General features: G+C 34.6%; 18 protein-coding genes and 2 pseudogenes across 20 annotated transcripts, besides 2 other annotated features; 9 read left to right on the top strand and 11 right to left on the bottom strand.

The window, feature by feature from the left end:
• Nucleotides 1–1,348: 1,348 nt before the first annotated feature.
• TVAGG3_0345360 (uncharacterized protein) lies at nt 1,349–1,657 on the bottom strand (the record flags this gene model as incomplete). Its single annotated transcript, XM_051230868.1, has 1 exon — nt 1,349–1,657. The coding sequence occupies one exon, from the start codon at nt 1,655–1,657 to the stop codon at nt 1,349–1,351; it is 309 nt and encodes a 102-aa protein (XP_051100598.1).
• Nucleotides 1,658–6,784: 5,127 nt separating this feature from the next.
• TVAGG3_0345370 (uncharacterized protein) lies at nt 6,785–7,147 on the top strand (the record flags this gene model as incomplete). The annotated part of the gene is made up of 1 exon (XM_051230869.1): nt 6,785–7,147. The coding sequence occupies one exon, from the start codon at nt 6,785–6,787 to the stop codon at nt 7,145–7,147; it is 363 nt and encodes a 120-aa protein (XP_051100599.1).
• A 301-nt stretch (nt 7,148–7,448) lies between these two features.
• On the bottom strand, nt 7,449–8,260 carry TVAGG3_0345380 (uncharacterized protein; the record flags this gene model as incomplete). The annotated part of the gene is made up of 1 exon (XM_051230870.1): nt 7,449–8,260. A coding segment is annotated over one exon (812 nt), but the record flags the coding sequence as incomplete, so codon positions are not given.
• Nucleotides 8,261–8,713: 453 nt separating this feature from the next.
• Nucleotides 8,714–14,029: a mobile genetic element.
• TVAGG3_0345400 (uncharacterized protein) lies at nt 10,662–11,063 on the top strand (the record flags this gene model as incomplete). Its single annotated transcript, XM_051230871.1, has 1 exon — nt 10,662–11,063. One exon carries the CDS (start codon nt 10,662–10,664, stop codon nt 11,061–11,063), a length of 402 nt encoding a protein of 133 aa, XP_051100601.1.
• Nucleotides 11,083–11,235, top strand: TVAGG3_0345410 (uncharacterized protein; the record flags this gene model as incomplete). The annotated part of the gene is made up of 1 exon (XM_051230872.1): nt 11,083–11,235. The coding sequence occupies one exon, from the start codon at nt 11,083–11,085 to the stop codon at nt 11,233–11,235; it is 153 nt and encodes a 50-aa protein (XP_051100602.1).
• On the top strand, nt 11,255–11,839 carry TVAGG3_0345420 (phage tail repeat-like family; the record flags this gene model as incomplete). The annotated part of the gene is made up of 1 exon (XM_051230873.1): nt 11,255–11,839. The coding sequence occupies one exon, from the start codon at nt 11,255–11,257 to the stop codon at nt 11,837–11,839; it is 585 nt and encodes a 194-aa protein (XP_051100603.1).
• TVAGG3_0345430 (uncharacterized protein) lies at nt 11,885–12,732 on the top strand (the record flags this gene model as incomplete). The annotated part of the gene is made up of 1 exon (XM_051230874.1): nt 11,885–12,732. A coding segment is annotated over one exon (848 nt), but the record flags the coding sequence as incomplete, so codon positions are not given.
• On the top strand, nt 13,565–14,023 carry TVAGG3_0345440 (DNA/RNA polymerases family; the record flags this gene model as incomplete). Its single annotated transcript, XM_051230875.1, has 1 exon — nt 13,565–14,023. One exon carries the CDS (start codon nt 13,565–13,567, stop codon nt 14,021–14,023), a length of 459 nt encoding a protein of 152 aa, XP_051100605.1.
• A 183-nt stretch (nt 14,030–14,212) lies between the features above and the next one.
• Nucleotides 14,213–14,476, top strand: TVAGG3_0345450 (uncharacterized protein; the record flags this gene model as incomplete). Its single annotated transcript, XM_051230876.1, has 1 exon — nt 14,213–14,476. One exon carries the CDS (start codon nt 14,213–14,215, stop codon nt 14,474–14,476), a length of 264 nt encoding a protein of 87 aa, XP_051100606.1.
• A 49-nt stretch (nt 14,477–14,525) lies between these two features.
• On the bottom strand, nt 14,526–15,248 carry TVAGG3_0345460 (cytochrome B-C1 complex subunit 6, mitochondrial family; the record flags this gene model as incomplete). Its single annotated transcript, XM_051230877.1, has 1 exon — nt 14,526–15,248. One exon carries the CDS (start codon nt 15,246–15,248, stop codon nt 14,526–14,528), a length of 723 nt encoding a protein of 240 aa, XP_051100607.1.
• A 32-nt stretch (nt 15,249–15,280) lies between these two features.
• TVAGG3_0345470 (uncharacterized protein) lies at nt 15,281–15,865 on the bottom strand (the record flags this gene model as incomplete). Its single annotated transcript, XM_051230878.1, has 1 exon — nt 15,281–15,865. One exon carries the CDS (start codon nt 15,863–15,865, stop codon nt 15,281–15,283), a length of 585 nt encoding a protein of 194 aa, XP_051100608.1.
• Nucleotides 15,866–16,143: 278 nt separating this feature from the next.
• Nucleotides 16,144–16,273, bottom strand: TVAGG3_0345480 (uncharacterized protein; the record flags this gene model as incomplete). The annotated part of the gene is made up of 1 exon (XM_051230879.1): nt 16,144–16,273. A coding segment is annotated over one exon (130 nt), but the record flags the coding sequence as incomplete, so codon positions are not given.
• A 333-nt stretch (nt 16,274–16,606) lies between these two features.
• TVAGG3_0345490 (uncharacterized protein) lies at nt 16,607–17,170 on the top strand (the record flags this gene model as incomplete). Its single annotated transcript, XM_051230880.1, has 1 exon — nt 16,607–17,170. One exon carries the CDS (start codon nt 16,607–16,609, stop codon nt 17,168–17,170), a length of 564 nt encoding a protein of 187 aa, XP_051100610.1.
• A 28-nt stretch (nt 17,171–17,198) lies between these two features.
• Nucleotides 17,199–17,399, bottom strand: TVAGG3_0345500 (uncharacterized protein; the record flags this gene model as incomplete). Its single annotated transcript, XM_051230881.1, has 1 exon — nt 17,199–17,399. One exon carries the CDS (start codon nt 17,397–17,399, stop codon nt 17,199–17,201), a length of 201 nt encoding a protein of 66 aa, XP_051100611.1.
• A 1,316-nt stretch (nt 17,400–18,715) lies between these two features.
• Nucleotides 18,716–24,954: part of a mobile genetic element that runs on past the window's edge.
• On the bottom strand, nt 18,740–19,435 carry TVAGG3_0345520 (protein of unknown function, DUF4106 family; the record flags this gene model as incomplete). The annotated part of the gene is made up of 1 exon (XM_051230882.1): nt 18,740–19,435. One exon carries the CDS (start codon nt 19,433–19,435, stop codon nt 18,740–18,742), a length of 696 nt encoding a protein of 231 aa, XP_051100612.1.
• On the top strand, nt 19,944–20,102 carry TVAGG3_0345530 (uncharacterized protein; the record flags this gene model as incomplete). The annotated part of the gene is made up of 1 exon (XM_051230883.1): nt 19,944–20,102. A coding segment is annotated over one exon (159 nt), but the record flags the coding sequence as incomplete, so codon positions are not given.
• Nucleotides 20,119–20,538, bottom strand: TVAGG3_0345540 (protein of unknown function, DUF4108 family; the record flags this gene model as incomplete). Its single annotated transcript, XM_051230884.1, has 1 exon — nt 20,119–20,538. One exon carries the CDS (start codon nt 20,536–20,538, stop codon nt 20,119–20,121), a length of 420 nt encoding a protein of 139 aa, XP_051100614.1.
• Nucleotides 20,729–21,758, bottom strand: TVAGG3_0345550 (annotated as a pseudogene). The gene has a single exon. A coding segment is annotated over exon 1 (1,030 nt).
• Nucleotides 22,883–23,416, bottom strand: TVAGG3_0345560 (protein of unknown function, DUF4106 family; the record flags this gene model as incomplete). Its single annotated transcript, XM_051230885.1, has 1 exon — nt 22,883–23,416. One exon carries the CDS (start codon nt 23,414–23,416, stop codon nt 22,883–22,885), a length of 534 nt encoding a protein of 177 aa, XP_051100615.1.
• On the bottom strand, nt 23,906–24,936 carry TVAGG3_0345570 (annotated as a pseudogene). The gene has a single exon. A coding segment is annotated over exon 1 (1,031 nt).

The following is a 24,954-nucleotide window of genomic DNA, read 5'->3' on the forward strand; positions in this document are numbered from 1 at the left end:
GTTAGGGTCTAATGTTTGATGTGAAAATCTCATTGGGGTATTAACTTTATCACATTTGATTAAAATGAAATTGGAACCAGTGTCAGAATACAAAACATCCCCAACATCTTTTTCAAAATTTAATATCCCCAACAATGAACGAAAATGAGGAGTACAAAATTTAATTTTCAGCGGGAATTTAATAAGGTTATTTATTTCATCAAGTTCAAAAAGTTTATCGGGTTTTGATTTAAAATTTTCTTCATACCATACGATAAATGATTCATTTAAATAACTTAAAATCATGTTTATATCCCATTTCGCTATCACATTATTTATATACATATCATACGTTTTTTCATGGTCATCTTTAATAAATGATATATAATCTGAAGGGTCTAAAAGAATGGGATTAAATTTACCACTCACAGAAACGAGAGTAACATTATAAATTCCGCAAACTGTTAAATTTAATTCACACTTATTATTCGAAATAATATTGATAATTGACATTTTTATTACGATTAAAATATGGTAAAGCGTTATTTTCCAGTGATAAATAAAACTAGAATAAGATTACCTCAAGAATTCATAAATTCAACGAATAAGAAATTCATTCATGTTATAAATTTTAGTGTTTTCAGAAAATATGAGTCAAGGTCATATTCATCAACAGGTTATATTTCACTTCATTCAAATTTAGTTCAATCAAACCCATATAATGACCATTTCATAAGATTTTCAGATGGTATTAAAAATGTAATTGATAGATTAAATATGAACAGATTGACAATATCGAATTTTTGGAATTTTGGTTTAAATATCCCGATGGAAAAAAGATTGAAGTTAAAGATAAAGCTGATACTATAACAAAAACAATTACAATGACCGATCCAGATAGTGGGGAACAAAAAGAAATAAAACAAACGATAGAAACTGGTGAAAGGTCAATTATTATCGATTATGATTCAAAGGATTATTATTCAATAATGTTAATGCTTGAATATTAAATAGTCTTAACAAAGAATTTTTCAAGTGATATTTTATATTCATCAACTATTTTATTATAAATATCATTATATGTTAAATGAAGTTCAGTTGTTGTTCCATTCTTTGATATCTTAATTGTGCTAATATCCTTTATAGGATTTATTTTTGCAACTGTTCCGCAGCATGAAACCTCATCATCTATGAAAAATTGAATCTTAACGTCTGAATCTTGAACATCACAAAGAATGGCGATAATGTGAATTAATGATTCATAAGGTAAATAATTAAACCGGATTGGTCAATTAAATTTATTATTGAATCATAATTATTAGTTATTATATCACGGTAAATTTTCATTAATTCAGAATTAATGTCTATTTTATATGGGTTTCTCGATGTTTGATGAAAGAGGCGGGGGGTATGATGGATAAGTGGGAATTTCAACAGGTTCTTTACCGGGTTCAGATAAAATGATTGGGTCTCCATTCTCATGGTTTTCTTCATTCTCCTCATTCTTCGGTAAGTCACGAGTTAATAAATTTGGTTGAGTTGCTGACCTTGTTAATTCAGGGCTAACATTAACTTTAACATTTTGAATAATTCGTGATTTATCATCATTTACGTTATAACCAACCGTAATCTCTGCTTTTGCGTTAGTGTTCTTTTGACTAGTGAAACGTCTTCTCATTTATAATCGAATAAAAAAAATATATTTAAACTTTTATTTTGCTGGAACTTTTGAATCTATTATTCCCTGTATTTGTTCATGAAGTTGATTTTTAGCATTTTCATCGAAATTAATAGACCGAATATATTCATTAATTGCATTCTTATAATCATCTGATTTCTCAAATTTTCTTTTATCTGATTCCTTAACTAAATCATAAGTTAAACCTCGTTGCTGATATAATGGTTTCTTAATTAAATCTTTGAATGCTTGAGATAAAGCACCTGATGCAATTCTTGCTACTATAATTGGTTGGAATTGATGTTTAAGTTCATCTTTAACATTACCATTACCTTTAGCGAGTTTATTTTTTTTATTTCATTATGGTAGTGAATCTTTCATTCATGAAAATAATTATTTCTGATTTCTTTTACTCGTTTATGAGGTCTTTGATTATGACTCCATTGATTCCATTCAGGATTTAAACAATGTTTAATTAATCGCGGAATATCTGACATCATCTATATATAGCTTCTTTTAAAATTAATGTTAATTTTTTAATGATTTATTTTTTATTTCATTATGTATTTCATTATGTATTTCATTATGTATTTCATTATGTATTTCATTATGGTAGTGAATCTTTCATTCATGAAAATAATTCACAGTCTTCCTTTTTAAATTGAAGTTTAACCCATTCAGGATTTAAACAATGTTTAATTAATCGCGGAATATCTAACATCATCTATATATAGCTTCTTTTATAAAAGATAAAAAATAAATTATTTTAAAATTAATGTTAATTTTTTAATGTGTTTATTTCATTATGTATGGGCTGAGTGTAAATGTCTTACAATTTTGAAAATTTTTTAAATCTTGATTTATTCAAAAACGTAAGAATAAAAACCGTAAGAATCATACATTTTTTACTTCATATGTTAAAAAAAAATGATACAAAATCGCTCGATATTGTATGAATTCTTACGTTTACAAAAAAAGTCACACAACCCTTCCACATATACTACTTATGGATAAAACCAAATTCCTTCCCTTACCATAAACTTCAAGACTCCTTTCATCACACAAACAAATGCACGAGCCACTCCTAAAAAAATTCAGGTTTTAGAAATTTATTATCAATTATAGACATTATTTCATTACCACAGTTCACTAATCGATAATTGAAGTGTTGCAAAACATATTATACTTTCTACTATTAGATTTATGAATAAAAAATTTATACCCTACTTTTCCAACATTTAGAAAACATGCATGACCCCCTACCCAGGGTCCAAAAATTGGTATTTTCTGCGCTCAGGCAACATGAGTTTTTGGGCCGCCAAATGAATAGCTCAAGTAGTTTCCTCATATAGAGACATGCTTATGCTTAGAGTTTGAAGGGAATCTAAAGTGATTTTTTTCTGCATTTCGAAATCTAATGCAATCTTAAAATCATGATTAAACTGCGAATCTGGGCGCAATTTTTTAATATGTTAATATATGAAGGTACTCCTACTACTGCGAATGCTTCAAATGAAAATTCAAGAAATCAGATTAATTTGATCACATTAGTATAGTAGTGGTCAATCCAAAAACTCATATGTTGATATATAACCTATAGAGACGATAATTATCGACTCTTCATTGAAATGCATAAGATTTAATAATCTCATAAATATTCTTTTTAATTTTCAGTATTTCGTGTGCATTTAGATTGCATATACCTGTATATGATATTTCTAGAATGTTTTGGTTAGATATTAAGTTTTTTAGATTAATATTTTAACATTTTGATAAAACAAGCAATTGTTCCATTTTGGAATCGCGATTGAACTCTAGTTTGACTAATATGATGTTGTATGATCAAATGAATTCTAACTTCATGAGATAAAATTTGAAATTTGAAAATGCGATATCTGACTCAAATATTTATCTGAGCACATTTAACATTCAATTATAAACTAAAGTAATATACAGCAGATTCGATTTGGCTTATATTTTAAATATTCAACAAATAATCTTATAAAATTGTGCTATTCACGTTTCTCAAAGATGAATTAAGCATTTACAACTTGTGCATTGATGGAATTAGATATGGATTCTAATGTTAATCGATATTTTGTAAATTGATATATATTTTATCATGGTTTGACATTTGATCGTGTTGAAACCGGAATTGCAATATGCATCATCTATATATATAATTGTCAAAATATGAGCTATAGATTTTTAAATTATGCTCCTGATTATGAGTGACTTATATGATTATATTGAATTGAGTAGTAAGAATCATAAATATTAGAATATTACGATAATGTATTATAACCTTATAGAAGCTTAAGGCTAAAAATGATGATGAAAATGTAGCTCAAATTTAAGTCTAAAAATTTGAAAAAATTAAGTGCTTATGATAGTATGACGATATTGGTGTTTGAATGTAAGAAATTAGAGATGTATTAGAAGCATTATGAGAAAATAATAAGATATAAAAACAACTTTTATGAAATAATTTAAGTTATAAGAGGTGTTAACATTGGTAATGTGTGTATAAGATAGTAGAATTGTATTGGATCTTTGATTAGTATTTTATAACAATTTATTAATGTAGATGTGATTAGAATGTTGGATTTCAAAGGAGAAAGCGGATTGTGCACTCTTGTTGGTCTGCATGTGTCATTCCGGGAGACATTGCCTGTGCATGTCTCCCAGAATGGCATACTGTTCCGCATTCATAACTTGAATGCGGAACTTTGACCGACAAGAGTGCATTATGCACTCTTGTTGGTCTGCATGTGTCATTCCGGGAGACATTGCCTGTGCATGTCTCCCAGAATGGCATACTGTTCCGCATTCATAACTTGAATGCGGAACTTTGACCGACAAGAGTGCATTATGCACTCTTGTTGGTCTGCATGTGTCATTCCGGGAGACATTGCCTGTGCATGTCTCCCAGAATGGCATACTGTTCCGCATTCATAACTTGAATGCGGAACTTTGACCGACAAGAGTGCATTGTGCACTCTTGTTGGTCTGCATGTGTCATTCCGGGAGACATTGCCTGTGCATGTCTCCCAGAATCAAACAATTTATTGCAATCAGAATACGATTGCAAAACTTTGACCGACAAGAGTGCATTGTGCACTCTTGTTGGTCTGCATGTGTCATTCCGGGAGACATTGCCTGTGCATGTCTCCCAGAATCAAACAATTTATTGCAATCAGAATACGATTGCAAAACTTTGACCGACAAGCGTGCATTGTGCACTCTTGTTGGTCTGCATGTGTCATTCCGGGAGACATTCAAACTCTCTTTTGACCGAGGTTATAAGAATCCTCAAATCTGATCCTAATATTACATTAACTTATCCTTTCTCTCCTTCTTTCTCTGCTCAAATAATCGAAGACTGTCACAATTTGATCAGAAAATTAGAGAATTCTGTAAAATCAATTAATACTGTTTTGAATGAATGCAAAGGAAATGGATACTCAGGTGATGATTTACAAGAAGCGGTTCACTATTTAGTGAATCATCTTGTTGAAATCGAAAGAAGGAAGTCTATAGAAAAGCATGTCAATGAAATAGGAGAATTGCGAAAGATTCATTCGCAGGAAGTTTCAATTTTAACCCAAAATAAAGAGAAGACCATGGAACAAGTAAAGAAATGCAGAGAACAAATCATTGCTTTGGAAAAGCAATTCCAAGCAAAGGAAGATAATTATATTAATGACTTGGAAAACCTCAAAACTGAACAGTATTCTTTGTCTGATAAACTTAGAAAGCAACAACGAATCAAAGATGAGTTAATCACTTTTGTTTCAGGGAAACCAGCAGACATTGAATTCTTGAGTGTTAATTTAAGTGATATTGAAAAGAAATCTATTAATCTCAAAATTTAAATAAATTGTTTGTATTTTTATTATAATTTTACCTGTTTTATATTCAACCAAAATAATTGTGTATATAAGAGTAATAATGAAAAAAAAAAAAAAAAGGTAGTGGGGCTTCCAGGCGCGTTGCGCCCTCTAGCCCTGAAGATGTTTAGTATAAATGAAGTTTTTATTCGGAAAATTGTTAGTCTTCTGGGTCGAAAACATTATATAATGTGTCGCTTTTCACAAATTATATATGTTTTCATGTTTTGTCACTTTTCTGTCACTTTTCAGGTAAAAACATTTTTATTATTATATATAAATGAATTTTACAAAACCACCGTTACCGTTCTTTGGAAATAAGAGTAAATGTAAAGATATTATATTGAGAGAACTTAAGAAACTACCGAATGGTCTAACATTTGTAGATTTGTTCGGTGGAAGTTTCTATATATCCCATTTGTGCCATACAATATTCCCAGACTCAAAGATTATATGCAATGACTTCGACAACTATATGGACCGTCTCAAACATATTCCAGACACAAACAATATATTGAAAGAGTTAAAAGAAAAGATTCAGATAGGTAAGATGGAACGTATACCATTAGATAACAAAAATATTGTGAGAGAGGTTTTGAAAAAAGCAGAATATATAGACTGGGATAGTATATCTGCTAGACTATTATATAGTGGTGCTATAAGAGTTCATGACATTGAAACACTTATGTCAAAAGTTTTATATCTTAACTATACAAATGTTTTCAAAGAGGACATAGAAAAATATATTGAGGGTATAGAGTTTGTGAGATGTTATTGGACAGAGTTGTATGAAAAATATAAAGACAAGGAAAATGTTTTCTTTATAGTGGACCCGCCGTTCTTTAACACATGGGATTTTCAATACCAAGTAGACTGGACTTTGAGAGACTCTTTAGAAACTTTAGACGTTTTACATAACCATCCATGCTTTTACTTTACATCCGATAAAAGTGGTTTGGAAACCGTTATGAGATGGTTAGAGGACATACATGACTATGAGTTTAGATATGACAAGATAGAATATGAGAGAGGTCCTATAAACGGAGAAAGTGTCATAACAAAGAAATTTTATTAGTAAGTAAATGTGGTTTGAAATAGGACTACTTGTTTTAGGTTTTTTCCATTGTGTCATTTATTTCTTTGACGTGGCAGAAAGATATAGAGAATATGAAGATGAACCAATGCCTGCAAATGTTCAGTATATGTACTCGTAAGAGATATTTTTATCTAATATTAAATGGACGCACAGAACTTAGCGAATGCACAGCAACCTGGACAACCAAACCCAGAGAATATTCCAAATGAAGTTAGAATACAAACTGCAATGGCAAACTATGGTCAAGTGCCAACAGATGTACAAATGCAAACTGCCATGTCAAATGACGCTGCGTTAGGTTTGCCACCATGGTATGCAAATATGAGATGGAAAGAGTTTTATACAAACCCTGAAGTGGGATATAAACAACTTTATGCAGATGACGCGAACACAGGAGTTGACCCAGAATATGTTTTCTACCAGAGGAGAAACAGAATGTATGAGCTCCAGTTAAAGAATGCTATGGAACTCAACAGGAAACGTAAGAGACTAGGCGGACATTAGATTTTTACATATAGTAAATGGGTTTCTTCAGTAAGATAGGAAACTTCTTCAGAAGAGTTGGAAGAGGTATATGGAATGGAATAAAAACCGTAGGAAGAGGAATTTGGAACGGTGTCAAAAATATTGGTAAAAGAGTAGGTCAGTTTGTTGGTATTATACCTAAAGACCCTGAACCAGAAGAGCAAGCTCCTGTTATACAACAGCCTGAACCTGCACCACAGTCTAGTTGGCAACCAAATCCAACACCTCAACCGTATTAAAAAATTATATTTTTACCGTTCGATAGTAGTTGTATATGAAACTAAGTTCTAAGTAAAACGCATGGTATAATGGAATTATTCTTTTTCTTCCATCTGTAGTAAACCATACTTGAAAGTCTGAAATACTTCCACTCGGCGGTTCATATAACTTTGTAGGTTTTTCGTAAAAGTCATTTGCCAAGCATAAGAAAGAGTTTTGGGCGCCAGAAAATGAAGCATGAACAATAATAGCATCTTGGTCGAAAACATTTTCATATGTTCCATTAGGGTTTTCGACTTCATAAAAGTCTGGGTGTACTGGATATGCTGCAGGCTGATTTAACATCCTCATAAATCTATACCATGCCAAGTTGTTATATTTTGTAGAAATATAAACGTTTTCTCCAAGGTCTTCTATTTTATTGATTTTAACAGTTGCATTTTTCCTGTCATAAATAATATCGAGATGGTACTCTCCCTCGTCAATGTTATACTGGTTTGCATATTCGATATAGATATCGTTTATTTTTTCTTGAAAAGCTTGAAGAGTTGTTTCTAAGTTTACAAGCAAACTAACTTGTAAAAGTTTTCCCTGTTCAAATTTCTCATACATACGTTTTTCTTTGTTATAGTATCGAACTTCAAAACCGACCGTAAATGGGAAACCATGTATGGCTTCTGAAATGAACTTCATTCTACGAAAGCCAATAGCTTTTGTGACAGATGGGTCTCTTAGCCATCTTAATGGGTAGTCAAAACGATAGCCTTCATGCTTTACGGTCTCTGTCTCAAACTTTTGACCGACATTAGTAAAAAGTTCATCTAATGGTTTAGTTGTAGCAACTCTTGAATTTTCTTTTTCTATTGAAAGCATATTTTATCTAGAATAAAAATGTCGAAAGATATTGCTTCCATGAGAGAAATACAACACAACCGACAACTCATTATGCAAGCTCTAAATAAGAACACAACAAACTTTTCAAACTACTCTAAGATATCTGAGTCATTGAAAGAAGGAAACTTAAAACTGACATTAAACCCAATGACAGATGAGTTTCTGTTTCAAGACAAGAAGAACAATACTGTCTGTATAAATCCAACAAAAGGAACTTTAAACGAGAAACCTATAAATGAACTTCTTTTGAAAACAGATGTTGACAACAAAGCTGACAAAGAATATGTAGACGATGCAATAGCAAAAGAAGAAGAAAGAGCTAACAATGCTTATGCAACAAAAGAACATACTCATCCTGAACTAGCAGACAAAACATATGTTGACAATAAAATGTCAAGTGAAGTGACAAGAGCTGAAAACGAATATTCTAAAAAGACTCATACACATTCTATATCTGAAATAACAGACTTAAACGTTAGCCTTGAAAAGAAAGCGGATAAGGAATATGTGGCTAGTAAGTTAGAGAAGAAAGCAGATAAGGAATATGTGGATGAAAAAGATAACGAAATGAAAGAAAGGGTTGACTGGTACCATGAATGGACATCGAAGACTTTTAAAGTTAAAGCCGATACAGGATGGGTTTCAGGATGTTTAGACCTTAAAGCAGATAAAACTTATGTTAACGATGAGTTAGAGAAGAAAGCAGACAAGAACCATACACATACAAGTTTTACAACTGTTGCTATAGAAAGTATTGAAGGAACGGTTGAAGAAACTGGTGGGGATGCAATATATTGTAAACCTCCTAACTTTCCACAAGGTTTAACATCGGATGACGACATAACGACGATGAGAAACATTAGATGTAAAGATGTTTATGTCATGAAGGATGAACATAATATTAAATTCACTGCTCAAGATTTATATGACAAGAAAGCAGACAAAACAGAGCTTCAAACATTAAAGACAGAAATACTTCAAACATTATATCCTATAGGCTCTATTTATACGTCAATGAACTCAACAAATCCAGAAACAGTTCTGGGTTTTGGAACTTGGACTCAAATAGTCGACAGGTTTTTGTATTGTGCAAACTCTTCAAAGGAAACAGGTGGAAGTAAAACGATTTCAGGTGAAAATTTACCTGCACATAGTCACTACATAGATTTAAGTACATCTCAAGCAGGTTGGCATAAGCATAAATTTTGGGATTGGTCAGCAATGACAAAAGGTAAAGGATATGATGTTAAAGACAACGTTCAGTTTGCTATAAATTGTTTCTGGGGTAACACTCAGGGAGATGGAAACCATACACATCGCGTTTCAGGATATACGCAAACAACGGGACAAAGTAAAGACTACATGCCACCTTACATGACAGTTTACGCATGGTATAGAAATGCTTAGTCGTCATTTTCAACTTCTTTAGCATATTCGTCAGGAGTTGTCTTATATTTGTTAGGAACTGTCTTTGAAAGTATACCACCTTGAACTTTGACAAGTTTGAAACGAGGTCTGACAATAGTAGTTTTATCTTCTGCTTGCAGTGTGTACATTTTGCCATGTTTGCCTAAAACTTCATAATATTCTCTTGTATACTTTCTTCTATTTTTACGAACACGAATGTGAGTACCTGTCGGGTTCCCATTGTTGTCATAGTCAATAGTATTTTCATATGGGTCGCGTTTAGGTATTTCTATTTTTACTTTGTCACCTTTCTGAAGTTTGAAGCCCGGCATTCTTTCTTGTTTGTCTCTTTTGACTAAATTATTAAATATATAGTCTTTCTCTAAGTCAGGGTTGTTTTTCATTTCTTCGGGGAGTGGTTTCCCAAACCTTTTTGTTTACGGCTATTGTAAATATTTAAAACTTGTCTCATCTTTGCCATGGAGAAGTGTCTATATTTGTCGTCATATGACATTTCATTTGCTTCACCACCTTGTGGTTGGTTTAAGTCTCTTAACATTTTTATACAACCGTCAATGACACCAAGAGCAGAATGGTTTTGGTCGACAATGAAATATTGGTTTACATTTTTTTGAACGCAGATAGTTTTTTACATCATCTGATTTGAAAGAACTTTCACAGTCAGATGTCAGTTTTGTTGGATGGTATTTGTCAACGAATATTGTCAAAGCTGCTAAGATATCTAAAATATTTTTGGACTGTAATGGTATGGCTTCACAGTATCTTGTGTTTTGACCGACAAATATTAACCAGTATGGTGGTCCATCTGTTCTAACTCTCGGAATGTTTTCCAAGATATCCATAAACCAAGCATTTGGTGTTGAACTAAAGATTTTTATCATGAGTGCTTTCTTTGTCGCTTTAGAAACATAGGGGTCCTTGTTTGGATTCGTCATTTTTTAACCCATAAGAAATGGGTTTATTTGGCGCATTAGCAGGAGTTGCATCCAGATTTTTGCCCGCAGTGGGAACAATAGCCAGAGGTGTATTTGGAGTTGGAAGGAAGATTTTGAGTACATTAGGTATACTTAAAGAGAAAGCACAACCTATTATACAAACTGTACAGAAAGGTTGGGATGTAGCACGAGATGCAACAAATCTTATTCCAAATCCTGAAACAAGAGGAAAAGTTCAAGGATGGATGGACAATGTAGGAAGACAAGCAGGAAACTATTATAACAAAGCAAATGACTACTATAACCAAGCAGGACACTATATGGACCAAGGTGAAAGATTCTTTAACAGAGGATATAACCATGCACAACAATGGGTAAACAATAACCAACCTCAACCGCCTCAAACGTGGGGAATGTAAAGTTTTTTACTGAGATGAAATGAACAATACAGCATTGAGACAAATGGGTTCAAGATGGATTTGTCGACTTCCAGCAGTTACACCACGTGTTTGTCAAGTTCTTCCTATACCTCAGGAAGTTTTAGACCGACTTAAAAAACAACAACAACCAGTTGAAAACAAACCAAACTAAAATTTTTTACTGAGATGAAATGACCGAAGAAGTTGAAACGGTAGATTTGACACCACAAACAAAAAGTTCAGAACCATTGTCAAAACCTGTCAAAGAACTTACAGATGAAGAGAAAAATTCAATAATAGAAAGTGCCAGGTCTGGAAATACAAACCCTAACTACAAAGTCACTTTTCATAAAAATGGAACGGCAAGTATCTCAAAAAAGAAACAGACTCTCACAAATAAAATATTGAAGTCTGAAGGAGCTTTCGAAACAACAGATGGAAAAGTTTACTTCACTGACCAACAGTTCATTATAGAACATCTCATTGACTTAGAGTCGAAATATTCTAAACTTTACAACAAACACAAAAAGTTGAAAGGAAAACAAAAACAAATGGCATATGATATTTATGAAGATGTTGACGACACAACTGTTCCTGCAAGTGAAGTAAAGTCAGAGGAACCGAAAAGTGACGAAAAACCGATAGAAGAAGAAAAACCAAAAACTGAAGATAAACCAAAACCAAAGTTTAGTTTGGAAACTAAACCAAGTCAACCTTCATTAGCTGGTATGGGTTGGCGTCAAAGACTTATGGCAGCAGGCGGTTATGTAAAGTAAAGAAAAAAATATTTTTTTATTTTTATAAAAATGCCCCCATATAGAATGGATAGAAAATCTGCTAGAATAAAAGCAGAGTTGCAAAGATATGGTTGGAGAGTTTCGAAGAAGTTTAAATATAGGAAGGGAAGACCCATAAAAGTCTATGACAAATTGTCTGGTCTTCGCTACGAAATGGATTTGGAAACAGCACGTGCAAATTATCCAAACAGACTAGAGAGGTTAGAAGAAGAACGTCTTATGGACATGCCTTTCGATGTTAGTGAACCTCAAGTTGAAGGACACGACGGCTTTGCCAGATTCTACTGGAAACATGACGAACAATTGCATCCTTTGAGAAGGAAAAAAGGTAGTGCAGAGGATGGTCATGCTCCCATGGAAAGAACAAGATATGCATATGAGAAGTACCGTGAAGTTAGAAGTCAAATTACATCTGGTCGAACCTTTACAGTAAACTTTGACGAAGGAAAGAACAAAGAAGGCTTCATGGGTGTACTTGCTGCCATACAAGACGGAAATAAGAAAGGATACAATCTCAGATTGACCATAACAGATTTGGATGGTCACATTTACTATGCACATGGCAATGTCACAACAGCTGCAATGCTTCTTGACGCTTTCAAGACTACAAAGAGAGAACAAATGGTTGACTCCGACTCAGACATTTTGAATGCAATTGAAGGAATTGCAAGTGTCAAGTTCGAATGGTACCAACCTAACCCTCAAGCAGTCAGACAACATGCTGGATACTTCCCGTTCATAAATAAGTCTGACATTGACTTGACAAGGTATGGAATTTACAATTCAATTGAAACAATTGTCAATGAACCTTGCATTCTTACATGTCTCAGGAACTCTGGTCTTGTTACAGAAGAGAAGATGAAGTATCTTGAGTCATGTGTGAAGACAAGGTACATTCTCAGAGGTCAATTGGCAAAAATTGCACCGTTGGCAAATGTCAATATCCGAGTCAACATACCTACAGCTAAAGGTTCTTCACATGACGACTATGTTGTTGAGTTCAATTTACCATGGTTGAAGATTGTAATTGTCCACAACCACTTCATGTTGAACGAAAGTCTTACAAACCCATTGTTCGGAAAAGGCAAGTGCAACATTGTCAGAGCTGTAAACATTCTTTTCGAGAAAGGTTTGTTGGAACCAATTCCAGATGACAAGCTGACAGAAACTTTTGTACCAAAAGACGAAACAAACTTTTCACTGTTAGCAAGACCAAAAGTTGTTCCAGACAAAGTTCTAGTACAAAAGAAGTACACAATTCCACAAGGAGTTGGATTGTTCGGATACCAACCTGAACCAGAAGAACTTCCAATGAGGTTGCAAGAACTTCAAGATGCTATAAGCAAACTTCCATTGAGACATCCAATTGACGTCAAATTGTATTGGAGAGCATCTGAGTTAGGTCAGAAGGTTTTATATGAAACAGGTTGCTTCGACGATGTTTATGAGATAACAGGAGAAGTTTCTCAGAAGATAAGAGACTCACTTGAATTTCCACAAACTGGACCAATTGGTTGCGACAAGTTCGACTCAGATGAAAAGATATACTATGTCGACCTTAACGCTGCATACATGAGGTTTGTCCAATATATTCCGACTGGAATTCCAAACGAAGATGGTGAGTTCCCGGGAAGGAACTATACAGTTGGAAAAGTCATACAACAACTGTATGATATTAGGAAAGCTTCAAACCCCAAACTTGCAATGACACTCAAATTGCTTATGAATTCGACATGGGGATATTCCATTAAGAAACCTCAAGAGATGAAGAGTAAACATTATGAGAAGGTCGACAACTTTGTTGAAAGGTTTTCTCCTTTTGTTTTGAAGTACGAATTCACTCAAGGTCAAAGTGGCTTAGTAACCACATTAAAACCTATTGTCGAACATTGGTCTTACCCTCAGTTCGCAAAAGCAGTCCTTGACAACTACAACAAATTCTTCTCCGAAGTCAAATCCAAAGTGAAGGTTTACTATGAGAACATTGACGCACTCATGACGAACGAAGAAGGGTACAACAAACTCATTGAAATGGGCATGGTCGGTGAAAAGATGGGTCAATTCAAATTGGACAAAATTTTCACCGAAGTTCATGTCCTCTCCAAGCGTAAGTACTGGGGCATACTTGAAGACGGCACAGAAATAAAACATTGCATGAAATAAAAAATTTTTATATTCCTTCCTAGCTAATTTCCGTTTAATTTCATGGTCGCCCTCGGAGTCTTTGAATCGGACAGGTCGAGTTACACCATTCTTGGTCTCAAACTCATATATAACCTGTTTGTCTGTATTTTCGTCGACTATGGCACGAGACACGAACATTGACCAAACGGACAAAAAGTGTCGTTTCGGATGGTCAAGCAGCCAATCGCATTCGAGCACTTCGAAGAAGCCTTACGTTCCAAGGGAGAGGGTGTCTGGTGCAAGGCAGAGGTCATGAAACTCTACGAGCAGTACATCCTCAATGCCTGGGAGGACAAATCGTCCTTAGATTGGCAATTCTACCAACTCCTCTGGGACGACCTCCTACGCAACTGGGATAACGAAAGAGTCCAATTCAAAGGTCGGGAACTAATTTTGCAAATTACCCTTAATTTAACATACTTATCCAAATAAACACCTAAATTTACTTGGGGTTTCCCCCTAAAATAAAATTTTTTTACTCTTAGAACCACTCGAGGTTCTCCTTACGGTTGTTGAGCTTGTCACCGTCAATGTGTCTGACCCTCGTCTTCTTGTCTGGATTTGGAACCCATTGAATTGCGACAAGCTTGCCCATGGAAATTGAACCGCGATTCCGAAGGTTAAGGTTCAAGTGTCCCAAGTTGTTGAGGACTGGGGTAAGAACCTTGCCGGTCTCCCTGTTGCGGATTTTGTATGGGTAGGGTTGGGAAATTTCATAAGCGTCATCGGCAACAAGGGTTGCCCAAACTTCCTCTTCTTCGTGTTTCTCTTCTTCCTCTTCTTCGTGTTTCTCTTCTTCCTCTTCTTCGTGTTTCTCTTCTTCCTCTTCTTCCTCGACAATTCCTTCTTCAATTTGGTACTCACGAAGTACGGTGTTGCATGTTCTGTCCTTTCCGAGTACCTTCCAGATGGCGTCTATCTCTTCGAAGAAACGGTATATGAGTCTGGCAAGGTCTCGGTTTTCTCTCTCGTAATTGCGCAACGATTCTGAGAAATCGTTCAGGACTTTCTCATTGGAAGCTTTTTGCTTGAGGACATCGGCTTTGAGATTGGTCATCTCTGTCATAAGACTACTTTGGAGAGTCTTAATGGTGTTTGTCAGATGAGCTTTCAATTGGGCAATTTGAATTTGAATTGGGCGCTTGTCTGGCAACCTTGAAAGGACATCTGCCATTGTGTTCGGCTTCGGTGCTTGTTCGGACATCGAAAAAATTAAGTGGTTTGAGAATGACGGTTTTACTTCAAAAAGCTGGTTATGACAGTTAAGTCATACAACAAGTTTAAAATAATATCTTGTTCTTCTTCTGAACGTTTGTTGTCTCTTCCGATAAAAGTTTGGAACATGAGAACCAAAAAACGTTTTTTGAGGAACCGAAAGAGTTCAGGCAAACGTTCATATTCCGGATATGTTGGGAGCAGTTCGAAACATCTGAGCTGACTTTCGGACAAAATTGGGACAATGTCAACAAATTCATCTTTGGTCGGACTGCTTGAAGGTAAGTCCCTTACATGTAAGTAGCTCTGGTAAAGTCTCCTCATTTCTGCTAACTTTTGGAGTATAGCTTCGTAGTTTAGAAGTTTTAATTTTAATTGTCTTATTCCACTCTTGACATCTAAACGGTAACTATCCATGAGGTCAAGAGTAGCTTTGGTAGCTTTAAGTGGAGCTATCTGTTCCTTGACCTCTGCAATTTTGGTTGCAATTGTGATTTGAGCTCCTTTAAGTTCGCCGTCTATGTCGTTCTCAACGTCTTCAACGATGGCTTGAAACTCTTCATCGGTCCATTGAGATTGGTGTGGGACGAATTTAACTTGCTTCATTCAAAAAATGAAAAAAAATGTTTTTACTCTAAACGTTAAGGTTTACAGTACTGGTTGGATGTCGCCTTCTGAGGTTATGAAGAACGGCCGTCCTGAGAAGTGGAACAGTGCTCTGAGAATTTGTATAATTCGTGGAATTGGACTCTCTCTGTTTGGAAGTTGTATCCATGGGCGCTTTGCAAAGAACTTGAGAAGAGCTTCTTTCTTCATCTCCTTTATGTCGTCTACAGGAGTGTTTTCTGGTATTTGAATTGGAATTCCGGTTTCAATTTCGATTTTCAGCGCACCTCTTCCAGACAACCAGCAGCCGAGGGACTTGTTGGCTTTGTCCTTGCCCAAGTACTGCTTAACAACTTCATTTATCTCTATAAGGTAAATTGCCTCATCTAATGGCTCGATGTTGTCCATTGTTCTGTTTCAGAACTAGTCTTGTACTTTTTCAGAACAATACTTGTACTGTTTCAGAACTAGTCTTGTACTGTTTCAGAACAATACTTGTACTTTTTCAGAACAATACTTGTCCTGTTTCAGAACAAATTTCCCGTAAAAGCTCTCAATTTGTGAGAAAAATTTTCTGTTTCAGAACAATACTTGTACTTTTTCAGAACAATACTTGTACTGCTTCAGAACAATACTTGTACTTTTTCAGAACAATACTTGCACTGCTTCAGAACAATACTTGTACTTTTTCAGAACAATACTTGTACTGTTTCAGAACTAGTCTTGTACTGTTTCAGAACAATGTCCGACGTACCACCAACCCAGTCCTTTCCCAAACCAGAGGAACCTAAAGCACCAGCCCCTGCACCTCAGTTCCAGCAAGTACCTCCGATTTACTACCAATTTCCACCTCAAGGTTACTACCCACCACAAGGCTTCCCGAACTACCCTCCTCAGCCTATGCCTTACTTCCCCAACCCTTGGATGTTTATGCAAAACCCTGCCCCACAATTCCAATCTCAATCCAAGAGAGACCAAGAGTTCGAGGAAGGTCTGAACCGCTTACGCAAAGAGTATGCTACTACCCCAATGGAAGAAGACAGGCTCTCACTCTCTTCCCTCAAATCGACCGATTCGACTCGTACCACAGATTCGGTTCGTGACCGTGAAGACTACCTCAAGCAGTCTGAGAGACTCTTCATCCTACAACCATTTACAGTTGGAGCTCTCAAGAACATGCGCAATTACGAAGGTCAGACACCAGCTGGAGACCGCAAAACAGACATACTCACAAGAGCCGTCCAACTGGTCAAGACAAAGACTGAGATAGTCGACTTCATTCTTGCAGCTTGCCCATACAAGTAAAAAAATAAACAATTACGAGTTAAACTTTTTATTCTTTCTTTTCTGAGTTGTTTAGAGCTGGTTTCTCTTGTAGGAACCTTTCGTACTCTTCCATGGTCATGTAATTGCGAATTTGGTACGCAATTCCAGGTTCGTTGTTTTTGAACCTTACGTATGTAACGCTTCCATCCTCCTCAGGGAAGTAAGCTGCTAACATCTGACCAAGTTTTCTCGGTGACTCGGAGCTCATTAAAAATGTCACTTTTTAAACGTTAAGTTTTTAGTCTTAATTTACCCTTTGTTTACCCTTTGTTTGTCAAGGTAGTATTGGAGTGCAATTTCTCCAAATTCTCTGTGTCGGAGTTCTTCAGCATTTTCCAAGGTGTACCTGGAGAACTCAAAGAAGTTGTCAAGAAGATACTGCCATGCTGCTCTTCTGAGTTCGTCGGTATTTTGGAAGTGTTGCACCTTCGAGTCTTCGGACATGAAAAAAATGACACTTTTTCATTTTTTTGTATTTGACGAGAATGTCGGGTAGATGGTTAGATCTCACCTGTTTTTTCACCTCTTTTTTCACCTCTTGAATTTGTCAAGACTTCTTCGTAAATGTTTTGTCAAGACTTCTTCGTAAATGTTTTGTCAAGACTTCTTCGTAATGAGTGTAAAGGACCCAAAAATAATGTTTAGGTGAAGAGGTGAGATCTCACCTGTTTTTTCACCTCTTTTTTCACCTCTTGAATTTTCATGAATTTCCTTAAGATAGAAAAAATAAAGTTAGTTTTTTTGTATTTTTTTGTATGTAAGATATGATTTCAGGGATTTTTTTGACGAAGTGTCAATGTTCACTTCGTCAAAAAATAACAGTTATCTAATGAAAAAGTGTCATTTTATTTTTTTATTTTGTATGTAAGATATGATTTCAGGGATTTTTTTGACGAAGTGTCAATGTTCACTTCGTCAAAAAATAACAGTTATCTAATGAAAAAGTGTCATTTTATTTTTTTATTTTGTATGTAAGATATGATTTCAGGGATTTTTTTGACGAAGTGTCAATGTTCACTTCGTCAAAAAATAACGCTTACCATGTAAAACGGTTGTGAAAAAAAAAGAGGTGAAAAATTAGGTGAAAAAACAGGTGAGATCTCACCTCTTCACCTAAACATTATTTTTGCTGAAAAATGACCAAATTTCATGAATTTCCTCATATGCTTGCTTCCCTCGGAAAACCTAGAGAAGAGATTCCGTACGAAAACAGTGAAGAACAGCGAGACCGTTTTTTTTCTGGGTCGCCTAAAACTCATGAAAATCGTGAAAAATAACAGAGTATTTTGACAACTTCAAACAAGTAGGGTAGATGACACTTTTTCTATTAAACCGTTTTGGCATTTCTCATGAGTGAGTATAGTTCTGCCGAACCATTGGAAGAGAAGAAGTACCCTTGCTGGCAAAAGACAAAAATAGTTGCCTTGGTTGTCATTGCAATTGTACTCGTAATTGAATTCATTGTACTTCTCTTCACGTACCTAAAACTCAAGGACGGCATATGCTTTAAGAAGCTACCATCTTACTAAGACTAAACACTTAGATTTTTCAAGCTTGACTTTTTACAATTTGAACTTTGTTCGCATAGATATGAATTCTGAAAGAAGTATGAGGGTCTTGTATGACTTTGTACTTCTCCCATAGTTCATATCTGTCAAACTTACCTGCCATGGACTCTTTCATAAGTTCCATGAAATCGTCTTCGGACAATCCGGGGAAAAGTACAATGTCAGTAAGTATTCTCTTTACATCCTTACTTAAACTCTTTGCTGTCTGTACACAAATGACAACTGAGATGTTAAAGTGTCTGAGCTTCTTAAGAATTCGACACATATCTTGTTCTCTATTCTTAAGCAAAGGATGAGAAGCAAAGTCATCTAAGATAAGAAGACATCTATGAGGGTAAGTCTTCCAATCGTACGATTGCAATTTCTTCGAAATGTATTCTATCTCTTTCTGTTTGTTTCTGAAGTGTTTCTTCTCTAATATTCTCTGCATTTCCTCATTAGGGTCTTTAAACTTAGAATTTATATACTCATTTATAGCATTATACTTCAAAACTCTTCTTTGGTACTTCTTTATCCAATCTAACAACTCAGAGTCTTTTATACATACTAACTTAGACTTCTTTATAATATCTTTGAACGAATTGACGGTTTGGTCAAATTGACCAGAAGTACTACAAATGACAACTAACTCATAGAATGGGTTCTTCTCATCTAGTTCTTGTTGTTGTGCAGCCATTTTAAGATAAGTGAAAGTCTTACCCGACCCAGGTGGTGCAATTAGACCTGTTATACCATTCTGAGCAAATAAGAACTTGTCATGTATAGGTTTTATCTGAGCATTTTCTAACTTCCTCTTGTTCTTGTTTAAAACATTCTCAAATTTCTTGTCAATGTCAGCAAACTTTTTTTCTAACATATTTTTAGAAAAATTAAAATTTTTATCTTTTAGAAAATGTCTAGCGATTTCGCTATCTATATTCGAGACAAGCTTTTCGACAGCAAAACATCTGTCGACCATAAAATCTTACATAGTGTAAACAAGAAAGGTGAATTTGTTCTAAAGTTCTGTTTCTGGGAATATGACAAGAACCATAAAACATTAGCAGAGAGTCTTAAAATTTGTCAATGACAGACTTGTTGACAGAGATGACGCCTCTTGGAGAGATGAAGTCCAACAAAACTTCTTAGAATGCAAAGAAGACACATGCGCTGTTCTTGAAGATGAAATAGAAAACAGAATAGATGAGCTATTAAAGGACAAAGAACTTTTACATAAATATAGTTGCGCCAAATTTGACATAACTCCACCAGAAAAGAAGAAGAGAGAAAAGAAAGAAAAGAAAGTAGAAGAAGAGAAGAAAGAACCTGAACCAGTTCCAGAGAAAAAGAAATTTGACATGTAAAAATAAAATTTTATTTTTAGAACATTTCTGGGTCAATGTCAATGTTCTCTTCCTCTTTAGGAGCAAACACTGGCTTAGACTCTAAAATCTTTTTACCCAATTTACCTTGAACTTCAACTATCTTAGACTCATAATATTCATAGTCGTCTGCTTTCTTTGGTTCATAAGGTATAACAAGTTTGTATGCTTTGCCTTCTTTAAGGTTTGAGAACCTTCTGTCAAAACTTTCTTTGACTGCTAACAAACCTTCTATGTCTAAGTCTTCAAATTTCGCACCATTTTTAGTCACAATAGCAAACTTAACTGGTTCGATGTTCCAAACTTTGCTGAATGAAGACTTTTCAAAATGGTAGAAGTAAACATTCAAATATGTGAATGGGTCTAGTTCTTCTTTAAGTCCTGACATGTACTTGTTTACTGAGATGAATTTTGCCATCTTTTTCTATCGGATAAAAAATATTTTTTTTTAAATTTACTCAGAAAAAATTTTCTTTGTATATACACCATTCTGTACGTCTAAAAGACTTTTGACATTTGCCAAGAATGTTCGTTTAGACGCTGTCATATAACCATATTCTTGACAATATTGTTTATACGAATCGTACAATGACCTTTCATCTAATGACACAAAGTCAGTTTCATCTATGAACAGTTCATATACACTCTTGTTTGCTTCTAACAATGTTTGTCTCTCTTCGGTATGTGGAATTTGTTTGGATTGAACTTAGAAATATCTAATGTCATAAAATATGAGAACAAGTGGTTGTAAAAGTCAGATGTCAAAGTTTCTGCTAAGTCGTCAAAATATTCTGTATCTTGCATATGAGAATCTGACGTTCTGACAACTACATATCTTCTGTCAGAACTTTCTAACTTCATCGGAACAGCATTGTTTGAAATCATAATGAAGTTTGCAACATTTACACAAACTCTTTGGTCTTTATATTTTCTTTCAACAACTCCAACTTTATCTGTTATAAGACTCTTCAAAGCATCTGAGTTTAAAACTTTTGTTGTATCTATACTTTGAAGTTCGTTACAAACTATAAGTTTCATATTCTCTATTGAGGAGTTAAACTTGCCACAGATGTTTTCTAAGTTTGTCATATTCGGATTCGAATAACCTTCTAACAGTTTGCACAAAATATCTGTAAAGAATGTGTTCTTACCAGTTCCTTGTTTTCCAATTATAATGAGAGCAGTTTCATTTTTAGCACTTGGATGTTGTAAGATGTTTGCAAACCAACATAAGATATACTCATAGACTCTTTCGTTTCCATTGCATATAATTTCTTTGACATGGTCTAACCAAGCTTCTATAATATTTTCTTTCCATTCTACTTGTTCATATTTATATCCAGTGAAGATAGAATAGAAGTTTGGAGAAGGTGTATAGAACTTTATACCTCGAACTGAAAAATCTTCTAACTTTGACAATAAGATATCCCAAGCATCTAACATCTTCATGCCAACTTGTACGACTTTTATTTTCTTAAGTTTCTGTCTACATTCTTGTTCTGAAACTATTGTTGCTCTTGGTTTGTTAAAGACTACATCCCATTCTTTCATAACATAACATTCTGGGGCAGAGTCGACATAAATGACTAAACGTTTCAAATTCTCGACTGCTTTGTTATAGTCTCTAAATGGACACATATTTCTGAATGCTTGGAAGTCATAAAAATCTGAAACATCTATTCTGTACATTTTTATAAAAATAAAAAAAAATATTTTTTTTATTCTTGACTTTGTTGTTGCATTTGTTGCATTTGTTGTTCTTGAGCTATTTGTTGTTGAAGTTGTTCTTGTAATACAATACTTTCACCAGTTGCATCTTCCAATTCGAAACTTTCTGCCGTCATTGACAAATACATAGGACATAAAAGTTTTACAGGAACAAAGTTTGCGTCAACTAATGTCAACGTTATACTTGCCAAAGTGTTTGAGTTCACTAAGGTTGAAAATTCTGCATTCGAATGAACAATAGGCAAACCAGCAGAGAAAGTATTGTTTATACGCATAAGTATCTTTTGGTCATAATAGTTTCTGTCGACGTTCGAATAACACTTTGAACCTAAGTTTGAAACAATATATAAGATTGGTGTGCTTAATGTCAATGGAATAGACATTCCTTGTATGACACCTTTTCCTGTTATAGGAAACTGTTGGTAGTAAAAACCAGAAATAAGTTTTGTATTATAGCTCATATTGTTTATAGTAAACTCAGTCGGACATCCAAACATAATGAAACCTGCTCTAGTTGCAGCACATGTTACACCCGTACTTAAAGTATTAAATAAGTCAACAAAACCTGTTGGTGGTATATCTGAGTAAGTATCTTCAAAGGAGTATTTTTTACCATTCACAACAATAAAGTCTTCTGGTGTCAAAAGAGCAAAACAGGCTTTAGTCGTCATTGTGTTTAAGGTTAGTTTACAATATCGTCCTTGAGGACTTTGTAAGTTTGTTGTTATAGAATTATATGACTCGGGTTTTTAGTCGTAATAGTATAAACCATTATATCTTCTGCCATTTATATATATTTAAAAGTTTTTCTGAAAGTGGAGAAGAACTTCATCTAAACTTTCACATGGCGTTTCTTGAAGTTCTCTGTCTAAGAAGTTCAAATATTTTGTAAAGACATAGAACTTTCCTTTGTCTACACGAACAAACAAAACAGGGTCTTTCATATCGTTCAAAAGTGTGTAAAGTCCTTTACATGAAATAAAGTCTATATTATTTTTCTTCAAACATCTTTCAAGAAGTTTTGACATTTTTACTTAGCAAATAAATTTTAATGAAATGTTGTGGTCGTCAAATATTTTTATGACGTCTGGGAAACTATACTTTAAGTTCAACGTTTCACCTCTTTTCATAACGTATATCTTGTCAATGACATTATATGAAACACCACAGCAACTAATGTCGGGTTCTATTTCTTTGATGTTTATATCGTCTGCCTCTGTCAAAAGTTTCAATAGTTCTTTCAAAACTTCATGAGGTGCAATGACATATGAGTTCACTTTTACAGGGTTGTGTTCGACCAAGTTTAACATTATACCTAAAGCTTGACAAATCTTCTCCTGAGTTTGAAGTTTGTCTTTCAGTTGTTGGTAGTCGTTTCGAATATCTGCAACAGAACTTAAGTCTCTGCTAACTTCAGGATATGTTGGTTCTTTTACAGGAACAATTGTTATACCATCTTCGTCTTCGTATGGTTTCCCCACTTCAACATCTCTGTCTTTGACATTGACAACAACACTTTGACTGTTTGTTTGAGTTGGTGAATTTAACTTCACATCTGCCACCGCCATTAAACCTTTTGAAACACTCACGCTTCTATTTTTCGGAAATGACATTTTACTTAGAATAAAAAGATGGATGTATTCGGATATCTTATTGAATTGAAGCAGAACAAAGTTTACACACACAAACAATACAAATACATTGACAGAATAGTTCTTTATACAAACAATGGTAAATGTTATAGAATAGCAGTCTTTGCTGAACCTAAATATTTTCATAAAGCAAAGAAAGTTGGTATAACCGAGATGGTGAAAGTTCTTGACGTTGACAAAAATATAACAACAAAACTTACAGATATTTCTAAAGGAAAGTTTATCTTACAATATTATGTCAAAACTGGCGTACTGTCAATATTTGACGGAGAGAAGTCAGTTCAAGAACAACTTACTGACCTGCTGCCAAAATCTGCTCGATGGAAGCTGTCGTTATGCCAATCTGAGGAGCCCCAGCAGGTTTCATCGAACGAATCTTCAAAAGAGCATCTTCCGTGAAAAGTGCTATTGGTTTTGTAAACTTCTTTGCTCTCAGTTCATCTGGACCGTCTCTGTCACCAGTATATTGTATTTGTACAGTAAACAGTTGAAATACCACCCATAAAGTCTTCTGAGTCAGCAAATGGAATGCCAAGCCAAAAGTTTGAACGGTCTCCATTTGTATATTGAGTTTTTTGACCTCCTGTATGAGTCCATACTTTCACATATGGCATAATAGAACTTTGCATTTCAGGGTTAATGGTTGTTGTGAAGTTGTTGTTAAAGTTCATAGCATCTAATGTCAAGTTGTATGACCTCATATCCTCAACTGTAGAATATTCTTCTCTTGGATAATATTTGCCATCTATGTTTATATGATATTTAATACCGGGGTTGTAGAAACAAGAATAGTCATTTATAGTTCGTCTGAACAGTACAAACATAGTATCTGCATGTTTCATTGCAGTTGTTAAAGCAATATCTGTTCTTGCACCTGGGTCAGCACTTTGGTTTCCAACTTCACCTGCAAAGTCTTTGACAGATATTTGGTGTATAGGGAACATAAGTGGAACTGCAATATATTTGGCAGCTAAAGCATTTGAAATATCTGGGTCCAACATATAGACTGCAAGTCTGCTTTCTATTCTCTTGCATTCAAACTTTTCGCATGTAAACTTAACTGGGTCCCAAGCAGTTCCAGCAGCATTGAAATAATAGTTTACTTCATTGTTGAAGTTTGAGAAACCAAAGTCTAAGTCAACTTTGTCTTTGCAAAAGTCACAGAACTTGGCTCCACCAGTTCCAGCTACAGTAATGCTGAATGGGTCTTGTGTTGGTGCAATGACTAAGTTATTTTTGCTTGGAGTAAGTTCGATAGAAATTTTTCCTGCCCAGTTTGGCAAGTATCTTAAAAACCTGAAGATGAGGAAAGATGACAAAGGAACTCTAAGTTTCAGTTTTACTTTAGTGGCAGCAGTTCCATCTGAACCAGAAAGGTTAACATAAACTCCTGGAACGTTAGGGTCAAGTCTTCTTATTTTCTCAATATTTGCATACTGGTCTGTTTGTTCTCT

Source organism: Trichomonas vaginalis, chromosome V (assembly GCF_026262505.1).
Source record: "Trichomonas vaginalis G3 chromosome V, whole genome shotgun sequence".
Taxonomy (NCBI): domain Eukaryota; phylum Parabasalia; order Trichomonadida; family Trichomonadidae; genus Trichomonas; species Trichomonas vaginalis.